General features: G+C 42.6%; 1 protein-coding gene across 2 annotated transcripts in view; it reads right to left on the bottom strand.

Moving 5' to 3' along the window:
• Positions 1–8089: 8089 nt before the first annotated feature.
• Positions 8090–13607, bottom strand: part of LOC133390187 (acyl-CoA (8-3)-desaturase-like) — a 29621-nt gene continuing 24103 nt past the window's right edge. For both annotated transcript variants that reach the window (XM_061638241.1, XM_061638240.1), the window contains 5 exons: positions 13004–13101; positions 11588–11684; positions 10519–10598; positions 10253–10378; positions 8090–8875 (listed from right to left, as the gene is read on the bottom strand). In XM_061638241.1, coding sequence (XP_061494225.1) covers positions 8824–8875; positions 10253–10378; positions 10519–10598; positions 11588–11684; positions 13004–13101 — 453 coding nt within the window. In that variant the 3' untranslated portion in view covers positions 8090–8823. The remainder of the gene's footprint in view (positions 8876–10252; positions 10379–10518; positions 10599–11587; positions 11685–13003; positions 13102–13607) is intronic.

Raw genomic sequence — 13607 nt, 5'->3', positions numbered from 1 at the left:
GATGGGTGGGGCCAAAGGCAAAAGTGGTGAGGACCACAGATGTGACTGTAGGGTTGCCAGGTCCATGGCCTGAGACTGATCCTGTATCTTTAGGAGAAGAGAAAGTCAGCCAAGTGCAGGTGTTCTTGCAACTCTGTAATGGGAACAACCACAAGGTGGAATTCTCCCTTCCCCCTGCACAACTTTTAAAGATACAGAAGACCTCTGGGAGGCTGGGCCTGGCAACCAAGAGGTCTTCTGTATCTTTAAAAGTTGTGCAGGGGGAAGGGAGAATTCCACCTTGTGGTTTTTCCTATTACAGGGTTGCCAGAACACCTGCACTTGGCTGACTTTCTCATCTCCTAAAGATACAGGATCAGTCTCAGGCCAGGAACCTGGCAAACCTAGACTGTTATGTTTGTACAGTAGGCTACATTCCAGCCACACAAATGTCAGAGGCTTCTATACCCCCTTCCACACATCTCACCATCCTCCATCCAGGCAAAAATATATTCCAGCTAGACAAAGGCATGGAGCAGCCCTGACCAGAGGGTATGGCCTGGGGAGATTCCCAAGCGCCAGACAGAAAGGACTGGAGGGCTGCATTCAGCCTCTGGACCTGAGGTTTCCCACCAATGCCATAGTATGACTCAATATAAGGTGGATTCATATGATCTGTATGCCCTTGAAGCTTTGTATTTAAAGCTACATTCTGATGTGCATATTTATTTATTTATTTATTTATTGCACTTGTATACCACCCCATAGCCGAAGCTCTCTGGGCGGTTTACAGCATAGGATTCACCATGCAAATTTGTAGATGCCTGGTCAAAGTCAGTGGAGCTGTGTGTGCATTATGCAACACTTTCATCATTTGGATGCCAAGCAAACCTTTTGCTGTTTAAAAACCCAACACCTTATATCCACAGATTGTTGTATTACATATTTTTTTCAGATTAGTGCAGTTGAAATCTAGTATTTCTATAAAACCACAGAATTAAAAGCAATCTCAAAGGTCATCTAGTCCAAGGGCTGCAGCTAAGTGACAGAGCAACAACTTTGCACGCAGAGGGTCCCAGGTTCAATCATTTCCCACATTTCCAAGTAGAGCTGGGAGTGTCCCCTGCCTGAAACCATGGAGAGCTGCTGCCAGTCAGTGTAGAGAATACTAAGCTGGATGGATCAGTGGTCTGACTCAGTATTGGCAGATCTCAGACAGATGTGTAGTAGATTGGGAAGGATTTGTTTCTGGTTCCCAATTGTTTAACAGCAACAACAAAAAGACTCTCTCAATGTAAACTAGACTTTTGAAATGAAAAAAAAATTGAGCAGGAATGGAGTTGTGTGTGGGCTGGACAGACTAGGAGTTCAGTTCAGTGCTGGTATCCCAAAACAAATCCCTCTCCCAGCAGCTGCTCAACTGCACTGTGTACTTTTATTCTAAATGTATGTCTTATGCACCTGGCTCTGATTTATGGATCTTGGGGTTCTAGTAAAACACAAACTGGATCTTGTTGCAACCCAGAAGTCTGCCCGCCCATGATCTAGTCCGACCATCCCCACTGTTGGGATAAAAAATTAAATTGATCATGATATAAAATAATGTCGGTTTATTTCCTGGTGACCTGACCTTTCACATTCCAGTGGCTCAGTGAATAAAAGCCGGTTTAAGCTGGAAACTCCTCCCTCCCTGTTTCCTGTATCATACCCAAACCTAATGCCTCGCACATAGTTGCAAAGTGTATCTTGAAAGAAATGTTAAAGTTTCCCTAGTGCCCCATAAAACCTTGACATGTAAGTCTTTGAAATGCAAGCCTGGCATATTAAGGCTGTCACCATTCAAGGGGCGCCTGGTTGCAACTGGTGCCCCATCCCATATCTATCTTTTGTTTCTAGCTGCATAGTGCTTATCTCAAGGACGTGTAAATTATGCAGACCCAAGTCTGAAGGAAATTGTGATGTCCCTGCTAATGTTTCTCCCCTGCACCCCTTCACCTCCTTTTCTACATATCTTTAGGTTACTGTGACAATTAATGTTTTCTTTGAAGTTTATGACGCTACTCCCCAATATTGTAACCTCTGGGGTAAAGCTATATATTCTCTGTTCTATCAATAAACGGGGTTCCCATTCTGAACGGCCTCTGGCTTGTAAGTATCGGGTTCCCATTTGCAAAGGATTATTGTCTGATTACTTGGTCTCTGGTAGTGGGTATTGCACTCATCTCCGCACCCTTCCCGGGTGGATGTGAGCTGGGGTAGACAGTGACGGCTTGCGTGTTTGGTTTGGACCTAACAATTTGGGGGCTCGTCCGGGATCCCTTGTGCGGACCCCTGTATTGCCATTGCACCCCTTTATTTTGACAACAGGCGCCGCGAGAGAGTTTTCTCAGTTGTCAAGGAAAGCGGGTTGATTGGCAGTGCAGGGATAAAGCACAGTTGAGGAAACCTCTACCAGACGCCATGGGTTAAAAGGGAGCGTACCGGTAAAGGATGGCCCCTTGGGAATGTGCAAGCTCTGGAAAAAGAGGAGTTGCCATTATTGAAAGGAATGAAAAGAAACGGATGATTGAGCTCTGTGCGGTAGTGAGGCCGCGGGTAACTGCAGTGTTGGCACCGGGTGAACGGTGGCCAAAGGGTGGCTCCTTTAAACCTGTTCCTTTAAGAAGAGTAGGGGAATGGATAGCGGTAAACCATCCGGATTAATTGAATTTCTGGCTCCTATGGAAGATGGGAGTACAGAGAGTAAGGGGTTTTACAATGCTGAAAGTCAGATCTTCGACCGGTGAGGCCCCCCCTCCAAGTTATTTTCTGAGGATGACTCAGATAGAAGAATGATTTTAAGTCGTTCTATTATGCCTTCTGCGCTGGCGCCGCCTTCCAGCCCCAAAGGCAGGGCTCCTCGGCCAGCGTGGAAACAAGTCTCTTCCGATTCAAGTGTTGAGCCGGAAGAGAAGGATCCAGGAGAGGGGCCCTCAGGGGGGAACGGTCACGTGCTTGCGAAAAAGAGAAAAAGAGAAACGGTTATTGACTAAGGAAACGCCATTGATTGTGCGAGACCAGCCGTACCTGGATGCCCAGGGACAGGTCTTGCACACGGAGGTAGTAGAGCAAAGGACTTGGTCTTTTGTCCATCAGGCACAACCGCCTGTACGAGATTATTTTTTTAAATTACAGACCGGGTTGGTGAGGGGAAGCTGTGACTGTGATTCTAGAGGTAGCAGATTTAACTGGGGATAAGGAGAAAGAAAAGGAACGGAGTCGGCCGTCAGGCTCCTAGGTGTGTAAGGCTTGTGTTTTCCCGGGAAGTAAGAACGTAAGAACGGTATTAGGAATGATTTGCATAAATGAAATGTGTATGAGTTGGGTACCCAAGTGTGAGGTTGTATGCGTGTAGCTTTTTTTTGAGTTTATGTATGAAAGTTTTTCTGTGGGTTTGTTTTCAAGGGAACTTTCCTTCCATTACTGTCATTTTTAAATCATGTTGATTTTACTTTTTCCTCTTTTAACTGCTTGGATCAGCTGCACTGCCCACCTGTTCTCTTAGTAGTTCTTAGCATTTTTTTTTAAGAGAGTATGGGATTTGAACTAAGCGATTCTTTTTAGAATGTCAGGGTTTCTTTTCTTTTGTTCCTGTACTGGGTTAACCCCTTCTTCCCTTCCTCCTTATTTGACATGAATCTAGATTATTAAGGTTTTTGTTTGTTTGTCTGTCTTGTTTGCTAAATGTTTATACATTAACAATGCTTGTTTTGTTTTGCATGGGAATAGAGGAGGCTTAAATCTTGGGGTTGGGGTCTCACTTTGGAGCATCACCTAAGGGGAAGAAGGTGATCTATTGAGAGATCCTATGTCCTTGGCAGTACAGCTGAGGCAGATGGCTTTGTTATGCTGATTCATGCTGAGAAATACACCTTACCCGTTTGGGTGTATGGTTTTAGGATTCAATTTGCTGCTACAAATTACTTGTGTGTATCTTCCTTCCTGATGTAATGTTTTATATCCTTCTTATCTCAGTCCTTGCCAGTTGACCACAACTACCGTGTAACAGAGGAACGTTTTCACCTAACATTTTATTTCTTTGGGAGCTCCCTTCTTTGGAATTAAAAAAATAATTGCCTTGTGTTGATTTAGTTCTGGTTTAATTTGTTCTTTGCATCAGTTATGCACAAAGTACAAACTAAAAGGGAGACAGCATTCTCTTCCACTGTTTAAAAGGAAAATTGTGTACGCCAGATTCCCCTCCATTTTTGTATAATAACGTTTTAATTGATGTTTATGCTTTAAGTCTAACGTGATCCTTATGGTTTACAATGTTTTATATAAAGATGGATGGACTGTGTTTTCCTAATTATTATGTTGTCTGTTCCAATTGATTCCAGCCAGGCCATATCCTAAGGAGAAGAGGAAGGGCCTTATTACTTATTGTGTTGTCTGTTATGTGATTGTAACTTATTAAATATAATTTCTTATTTCAGCCCTTGCCATTTGACATTAATCCCCCTTCTTCCCACAGGCTGCTTTCCGTGGCTACTTTCATGAGCAAAGCTCTGTACATGGCCAGAGGCTGGGGAAACTCAGAAGTTAGAATGTGTTGTACTGTTGTGTGTTTTGTCTGTTGCAACAACAATATTTTGGTTTTTACCCACTTGTGATCAGAAGTCTCATTACTGGCCATGGAAGTTTTATATATATATATATATATTCCTTCCTGCGCTGAAGCGTTTTCTCCCCAAGGAGCGTTTTCTTTTTGCGTGTGTATCACAGAAGATTTTATTTAAGGCATTTTTTACTAGATCCTTGAATTGCTCCAGGACCAGGACACGGATAAACAGCATAGGGGCCTGCTTCATTCTACCCAACCACATAACTATTTTCGGGCCTATTTTGGCCATCAACCTGAAATGGACACCTTGTGCAAGTTTGCAATCTTTTCATACAGTCACTCGGGGGGAGGGGGGAATGAAGATTCTTTTCATTATTCCAGTTTCTTTGCCTAGCATCGTCAAAAGACACACAAGTTGTTACAGCTTCCACTGAACATGGCCAGTTGGTTACCAGAGGATGAACTGTGCACAAGCCATCCCACAGCATGTTTCAACAATGATACTTGTTTCATGTACATTATAATATTGAATGTAATTATTTATGCATTATTCTTTGAGGATGTTTGACTATTGTTGTTGTTTCTTTCTCTATCATAATTTACATGTTATGGCTGTTTTTGGTTTTTAAATCCTTCCAAGTGATGTCGTAATAGGGGATTTACAGAATTTGGCTATTTCAGATGTGGAGTTCACCAGTATAGAGTTTTGGGCCCATTTGTTTACCTTCCCATTCTCAAAGGTTAGGAATAGAGCAATTTACACATCAGATAACACATTATCGTCATGCAGTCACTCACATCACAGATAAGCTCTCACAGATAGAGACACATGGATGGTGGAATTCCCTGTTTGGCCTGGGGTGAGGATGCCAAAGGAGACTGTAACCCTTATAATGCACCCCATTGTGGTGATTTTGATGTTTCAAATAATTCTGGTCTTTGTCTGAATGGTCCTTGTGATGCATATGGCACAGTCACACACTGGAAGTCAGCATTGGAGCCTGGGACAGAACGGTGAAAGGACTATACATCTACGTTTCAAAGAGGGGGGAGTGATACGGCTTGGCTAACCCCATTTTGGTTCAAGTGGAACCCAGGAGGTGCAAGGCCAAGAGCTATAACTCCCACCCCAACACTCACACACCCCCACCTAATGGTACGGCTAGTGATGCGTTCCAGAGGTTTTGTGCATAGAAAAACAAGGGCAGAATCAAACGCTGTTGCATAAATGTCATCTTATTCCTTGGCGGATATACCCCCACCCGCAGGGAATCCCATTGTTGGTTAGAAATAGCATTAGTGTTTTTTTTTTAGAAGCACGCATGCAGGAATATATATACATACGTAGAGGGTCTTCTTATATTGAGACCCCCCACTGGCCTGGACTTTACAGGAGACAGGAGCAACTAAAGCAAGGAACACACACTTCACCACATGGATAAGCGGGAGTCCCCCTTGTTACTTAAGGAGTACGTCTCCTTTGCTTCCTGCGACAGCTTGAAGGAGGTAGAGGGGGGCTTGGTGATAAGCGGTTTAGTAAGGGGTGAGGTCTGTGCGACTAATAAATGTGATATTCCCACTTGGTGATGGCAACTGAACTTTGAAGAATGGGACATAAACAGTGGGTAAGGTAACATGACTTTTGAGAGGGTAGCATTTGTTGCATTTGATTTTCCTTTGATCACTGACTTGTTCTTTTCCTACTGGGCTTAACGGGTCGCCAAATGCCTACTGGCCATTGGTGGCTGTGTGAAACTTGGTCTAGCTGGCATGAGATATTGTTTTATGTGATTATAGTGATAGTTTTTTTTATTGCTGGATGTTGTTACTTGCAATGTATTCCTAATGTTATTCAGTTAATGTCTATATGCGTGAATAGGTCTCTGAGTTTAGTTTTTAAGGGACCAAAACCAACACTGATGGAAATAGCGTTAAGACCCTTGTGGGAACCAAACCAGGGTGTGCAGCTTGCTGAGTGAATATGGTTTCACTCAGCGCTGAGAGGAGGGACTGTTGGGATAAAAAATTAAATTGATCATGATATAAAATAATGTCGGTTTATTTCCTGGTGACCTGACCTTTCACATTCCAGTGGCTCAGTGAATAAAAGCCGGTTTAAGCTGGAAACTTTCCTCCCTCCCTGTTTCCTGTATCATACCCAAACCTAATGCCTCGCATATAGTTGCAAAGTGTATCTTGAAAGAAATGTTAAAGTTTCCCTAGTGCCCCATAAAACCTTGACATGTAAGTCTTTGAAATGCAAGCCTGGCATATTAAGGCTGTCACCATTGAAGGGGCGCCTGGTTGCAACTGGTGCCCCATCCCATATCTATCTTTTGTTTCTAGCTGCATAGTGCTTATCTCAAGGACGTGTAAATTATGCAGACCCAAGTCTGAAGGAAATTGTGATGTCCCTGCTAATGTTCCTCCCCTGCACCCCTTCACCTCCTTTTCTACATATCTTTAGGTTACTGTGACAATTAATGTTTTCTTTGAAGTTTATGACGCTACTCCCCAATATTGTAACCTCTGGGGTAAAGCTATATATTCTCTGTTCTATCAATAAACGGGGTTCCCATTCTGAACGGCCTCTGGCTTGTAAGTATCGGGTTCCCATTTGCAAAGGATTATTGTCTGATTACTTGGTCTCTGGTAGTGGGTATTGCACTCATCTCCGCACCCTTCCCGGGTGGATGTGAGCTGGGGTAGACAGTGACGGCTTGCGTGTTGGGTTTGGACCTAACACCACCAAAAATGAATAGCTTTATTTCCCATAAATTCTCAAATTTTGGCACTCTGATTTCATCATGTAAGGCCAGGTTAATGACAAAACTGTCATTTTAGAAGAGCTCCAAGTAGTGACCAGTGGTGATAATAGTGTAAGTTGTGCAGCACAATCCCAAACCTGTTTACTCACAAGTAAGTCCCACCAAGTTAATGGGATTTTCTCCCTAGTAAGTGTGCTTAAGAACACAACCTTAAAGCTGCAATCCTGGGCATACACCTGGCAGTAAACCCCACTAAACATAAAGGGATTTTCAATAAGTATGCCTAGGATTGCACTGATTATTTCAAAGTAAGCTGATGGCTCTGGCCCTATTTAAAAACCACAGATCAGCTAGCTACAGACAGGATGTGTATCATAGAGACTGCCAGTCTTCTTGGGCCAGTGACTACATTTTGAAAAATTTTGGAATTTTGAAAAAGTGCTCCAGGTGCCAGTCACAAAATGGCTGCCATGACAAGGTGTTCTAACACAAGATGGCTGCCATGGGGTGTGGCATACTGCAGAATGGCTGCAAATCCAAGAGTATGTTGCCCCCACCCAGGGGAAAAAGGCACCCATATCAGCCACAACACTTGCTCACAGAGATAAGTTCTTTGCACTTCTCTATTCATGTGTATCCAATCCTGGCACGGAATCAAATCTGGGTATGTTTAAGGTGGGCGTGTTCAGTGTAGGAGAACCTGAGGCAGTGCAGACAAGAACTGAGCAACAAGACCATACAGTTTCTTGCACATTCTGGATTCTTGAATGTATATTTACTGAGACCTTCCATGGGTTCCATAGGAGCACAACGGCAGTACACTGGCCCCCGCAGGCACCCCTGGTGCATCACATTGTCTGTTCCGAGTGCAAGCCCCACTCACCATACAACATGGTCCAATTTCTCTGTTCCTGCTTGGTTTCTCAGTGGTTTGCTCCTCACGGACTGTCCCACATGCTCTTCTTTTGTGTTTATTTTCTCTAGGCTTGTCCCTAAACCCAAACGGGATTTCTTTATTTCCAGCTTTCTTTTTCCATTTCCCATTAGTAGATCTCTTTAGTTCTTGCCACCACATTAGAAAGAATCTGTGTAGTGTCTGTCCCCCACTCCCCACAGTAAGAGCGATAGGGTTCATTTCCATGGCCACAGTAAGAGATTTATAAGCAGAAAGAAAAGATGCAGGCCCCATGGGCTTAAAGCCTCTGTGATCAATGTAAAGAACAATGCCAAGAAATCTGGCTACCCAATCTACAGAAAGGGAAATCAGGAAATGTCACCTTGCAATTTTCATATTCATAGAAAAGTTATGTATCATAAGAAAGAAGGAACCCCCACCCCTCATGACCAGAGCAAAGTCCCATCCTGTCCATCCTGTGGCCAACCTCAGATTTCCTATTCCAGTAAGCCAGGCCAGGCCCATCTCAATCCAATTTGCTGCATCTTCATCATGATCACTTTTGGAGTGCATAGTTCTTATCCATTATTATATGCTTTCAGCCAGGTCTCCCCTGAATCCTTCAAGGAACTGCAAAGAGTGGAAAACAAGTCTAGTTAACTGGATGTTACAGAAGATACATAGCAAGTATGCATGTTTGATTCAAACAAAGCAGAGGCAAAAGTAATGACTTCAGAGCAGTGAACCAAGACAACTGCCTCTGCAACCTGAAGGCTTCTTCTTCTTGGTATTCCACACCTCCTGCTTGTACCAAGAGCTCTTCCTGTTGGCCTTACAATCACCAGGAGTAGGGCTTTCAGTGTTGTTGCCCCTCCGTCAGCGTCAGAGATAATGGCATGCTCAACGGCCCACTTTTTTAGATGCATGCTGGAGACTTTTTTATTTACCCAAACCTTTTCAGAATGATTTTTTTCTTTAGTTATTGCCCACTGATCATCTTGAATTGTCATCTTAATTGTATTTATGTTTTGTTTTTGGTTCTCTCTGCGCTACTCTGTTATAATGGGAACAGTCCATACATTCTTCGAAAGAAATCAAGATGTTTTCTGACAGCAGGACTGTAGCTTGCACGGCTGTTTTGCTGACAGAGTTATGATAGGATGGGAACCAGCTGGGGTGGGGTGAGGGCAGGGACTGGCTTTATCTGATGTTAACTGATTTAAGAGAGAGAAGTCATAGCTCAGTGGTAGAGCACATAGTGTGTGCACACGTAAGGTCTCTTGTTCAGCCCTTGACACCTCCAATTTTAAAGGATCATAGAGAGTTTGGAGGTCTGCTGCCGGTTGGAACAGATGGTATTAGTCTAGATCAGGAGTGGGGACCCTTTGGCCCTCCAGATGTTGCTGAACTATACCTCCCATCAGTCCCAGCAAGCATGTTCAGCAACATCTGGAGGGCTAAAGGTTCCCCACACCTGGTCTAGATGGACTGGAAGGTTACTTACACTGCATAACAAAATGAGTGAGTGAGTGAAAAAGAAAATACATAGCTTAAAAAGAACAAAAAAAAGGGCAGAGATGTGCATCAAATTTGCACATACTTCATATGCATAGATGCACACTTAGAAATACTATAATTAAATAGAAATCTATCTCACCATAGTTGGGAGAACTGTGACCAGTTGACCAGCATGCCTGCCCAGTCTCAGTCCAGGTGCTAACTGTTGTTGGGCAACTACAGACCCCCACTCCCTGTTCACTTTCTCTTAACAGGGTCCTTAAGTCTGAGCAGCTCTTCAAATAGAGGACTGTTCTCTGTAAATGGTTTGGCTCAGTATGGGCAGCTTCACGTGTTTAGTGTGCATCTTTTCGTCAGAGCTTTCAGCACTGAAGTGAGAGATGCAAATATTTGAGTAAATTCTCCCTAATCTTTTATTGTAGGAGGGTGAGTTCTTTCTCCATTCCCATTCTCTTCCTACCTTGATAGAGCTTGCCAACGGATACTTACTGCACAACATCTGCAAAGCCAGCAAAAAGCGGCTTGGATTGATAGTCAATACCATGTTTGGCACACATAGACTTTACCAAAGGAGCCACCTTCCAGAAGTTGTGTCGAGGCATTGTAGGGAAAAGGCTACATAGAGAAAGAGAGAGAAAGACGGAAGCAATTTCAGACCCCTTTTCTTCTCCACTAGAGTATCTGCCCATCACATGGGTCGATTTTTTCAATGTTGGCTTTAGGAATCTTTCCCACAGCCCTAAATCTGTACTCACTGGTGTTCAATTTGAAAATTCAGGTGCCCTGTTACCCAGTCATTGAAAAACGATTGGTTCACATTGCACGTTGCTTGAAGCTGGTGGAAAGAAGGAAGGAAGGAAGGAAGGAAGGAGGGAAGGATGAGTATGGAGGTCTTGCATGTTCCCTCTGGCAAATACAACAGAAATGACTCATGGGAGGAAATTCTCAAGCAAATGTATTCAAATTCAAATATTCTAATTTATATTATCTTCTATCATTCCCCCTCCCCACCTGCAGTAGTCCAGTAGTTTAAAAAAAATACTACATCTTGGCAGACTTTTTAAAATGTACATTACATTTTTAAAAATATTGCCTAAACATTCATCATCACAACTTATGGAAAATATATCACTCAAAGTCAAATTTGAAAAGCAAACTGGTAAAGTTTTCAAAATTCAGAAAGTCAAAAGTGAATTCTGAAAAGATGCTTCACCTTCAATTTGTGCAACATTTCCTTTGGACTGTAATTCAAAGGTTTCTCTCTCTCTGATCTTATTCCCAACTAAGCCAGGTTGTCTCAGAATGACAGACCTCTCTTCCTAAATTGTTTTTAAATTGTTTTTTTAAGTGTTTTTAAATTTGTATATTTGTGTATTTGTTTTTAATGTTTTTAATGGTTGTAAACTGCCCAGAGAGCTTCGGCTATGGGGCGGTATACAAATGTAAATAATAATAATAATAATAATAATAATAATAATAATAATAAACATTATGGCCTGATCTTGGTGAAAAATGCTGAGTACGAAATAATTTCTGCCTTAGCCAGCTTCTCATTTGGCCAGTGCTAGTGTCATGAACTGAGCCCAAAACATACCTGCTTTGCTAATCTGATATATATGTTACCATTTAAAACCCATAAAACAATAATGGTTTGTCGAACTTCATGTGTTCAGGAAAGGTTGCACATGGAAGCTCTATACTGGCTATCAACTTTTAGCCACATTTTCTACCCATCTCATCTCATGACTCTAAATGAATCTAGCATGACTCACTTTCTTTCCCTGGGTTAGTTCACACGTGCATGAAAAGAAGGATATCTCTCACCTGGGTAGAGAACCAGTCCATATTCTTATCATGATCAATGTACATTGGAATATGGTTCATTTGGGTTATCCATGTAAATATGATACTCTCCAATACGCTAAGAGATAGAAATTAAAAAAGGTCAGGGTCTCAAAGCACACCCAACCCAAAAGCCAGTGGAGCCCACTCACTAAGGGCGAGTGGGGCATTGCCCACCCTAAACCACCAAACCTATAGCCCAGTCCCTTCTCTGTTCCTTACATTCATATTCAATTAAGGTTGCCAGGTCCATGGCCTGAGACTGATCCTGTATCTTTAGGAGAAGAGAAAGTCAGACAAGTGCAGGTGTTCTTGCAACACTGTAATGGGAAAAACCACAAGGTGGAATTCCCCCTCCCCTCTGCACAACTTTTAAAGATACAGAAGACCTCTTGAAGGCCAGGCCTGGCAACCAAGAGGTCTTCTGTATCTTTAAAAGTTGTGCAGGGGAAAGGGAGAATTCCACCTTGTGGTTTTTCTCATTATAGTGTTGCAAGAACACCTGCACTTGGCTGACTTTCTCTTCTCCTAAAGATACAGGATCAGTCTCAGGCCCTGAACCTGGCAACCCTAATATAAATGCTCATTTTGTTTTATCAATAATTTTATTGTCTTTTGTGGATCCCTTCTAAATCAAATTAAGGCACTTTTCAGTTTCCTTAGATTCTGTTTGTAAAACTGCAATGTTTAAGCACCCACAAAATCTTTCAATGCAGGAGGATGGGAAGAAAACCAGACTTTGGCCAGGCCACGCCCCTGTAACCTTGTTGGCCACACCCCTGTGACCTCATAGCAGCCCCACTAGTTTTAGAGGGCATCAGCTGCCACTGCCAAAAGCTGAAGAGTGGCCCAAATCATTGATCCAATATTTATTTGTTAGGCTATTCCACTGCATTTGTGGAATTCTGGATCCAACCCACTGCTTTCATTTTCAAAATAGTGAAGAGTGTACTCAGGTTCAGTACAAACATGAAGACAATGCAAACAACACAAAACAAAATATGATTTTAAAAGAGGAAATCTATGATAGAGTAGGTTCATATGTGCATGAACATCATGTGATTTCTCTCTTCTGGATTACACTTGATGGCTTGCAGCAGAACATGAGCAGACTTGCCCCGTTAAGAAGCATTGTATTTGGAGGGGTATCAGAAGAAGTGAGAAGTCCTGTTTTTGGTGTGATCTATGATAATTCATTCACCCATACAACTCATCGCTTGATGCAACAGTTATCAAGTGATGAATGTGTGTGCTCCAGTTGGGGGGGGGAAAGGGAGGCTCCTAATAGCAATCTCAGGAAGGGTGGGAAGAGGTAATTCTGAGATGAGACAAGAGAAGGGCCCAACAGTGAGGGAACAGTGGAAACCAAGCAGAGTGCTGTAATATGATGAGGCATACTTGATCAGCAAAAGGTATCCAAAAACGCCCTTCGTTCCAAATATGGGCCCAAAGACAATAAAGAATCGGACAAAATATGTCATGCTACATGCCAATTCCTGTAAAAGAGAAAGAAAGGAGTGGATTCGTATAGAGACACACATAAAACCTGGATGAACACAGTTCCCACATATCTTATCATGGATACTCTGGACTCTTCAAAACCATTCAGCGTCTGCAATGGCCCATCTGCACTTCAGGGAGCATAACCTCTATTCCCAAGCAGCTTCAAAGTTGGCACAGCTCTCTGGAACCTACTTGCAGGGAGATATTTCTTCCCATGAGTTCCGGCTTAGTGTTAAACTCTCCATGCAGACATATGCCCCTAAACTACACCAAAGCCCAATTCATGCTATCACAGTTCCATTTTGTTTTCAAGATGAGTGGAGAGAAAGAAGCCACTCAGAGCATGATGAATATTTATTTTTTATTTATTTAATTAATTAATTTATAATCCGCCCTTCCTCCCAGCAGGAGCCCAGGGCGGCAAACAAAGCACTAAAACACTTTAAAATCATAAAAATAGATCTTAAAATACATTAAAACAAAACAGCATTAAAAACAT

The sequence above is a fragment of the Rhineura floridana genome, chromosome 8 (genome assembly GCF_030035675.1).
Source record: "Rhineura floridana isolate rRhiFlo1 chromosome 8, rRhiFlo1.hap2, whole genome shotgun sequence".
Lineage (NCBI taxonomy): Eukaryota > Metazoa > Chordata > Lepidosauria > Squamata > Rhineuridae > Rhineura > Rhineura floridana.
The sequence above is the reverse complement of the archived record's forward strand: the minus strand, read 5'-3'. Positions and strand labels throughout refer to the sequence as shown.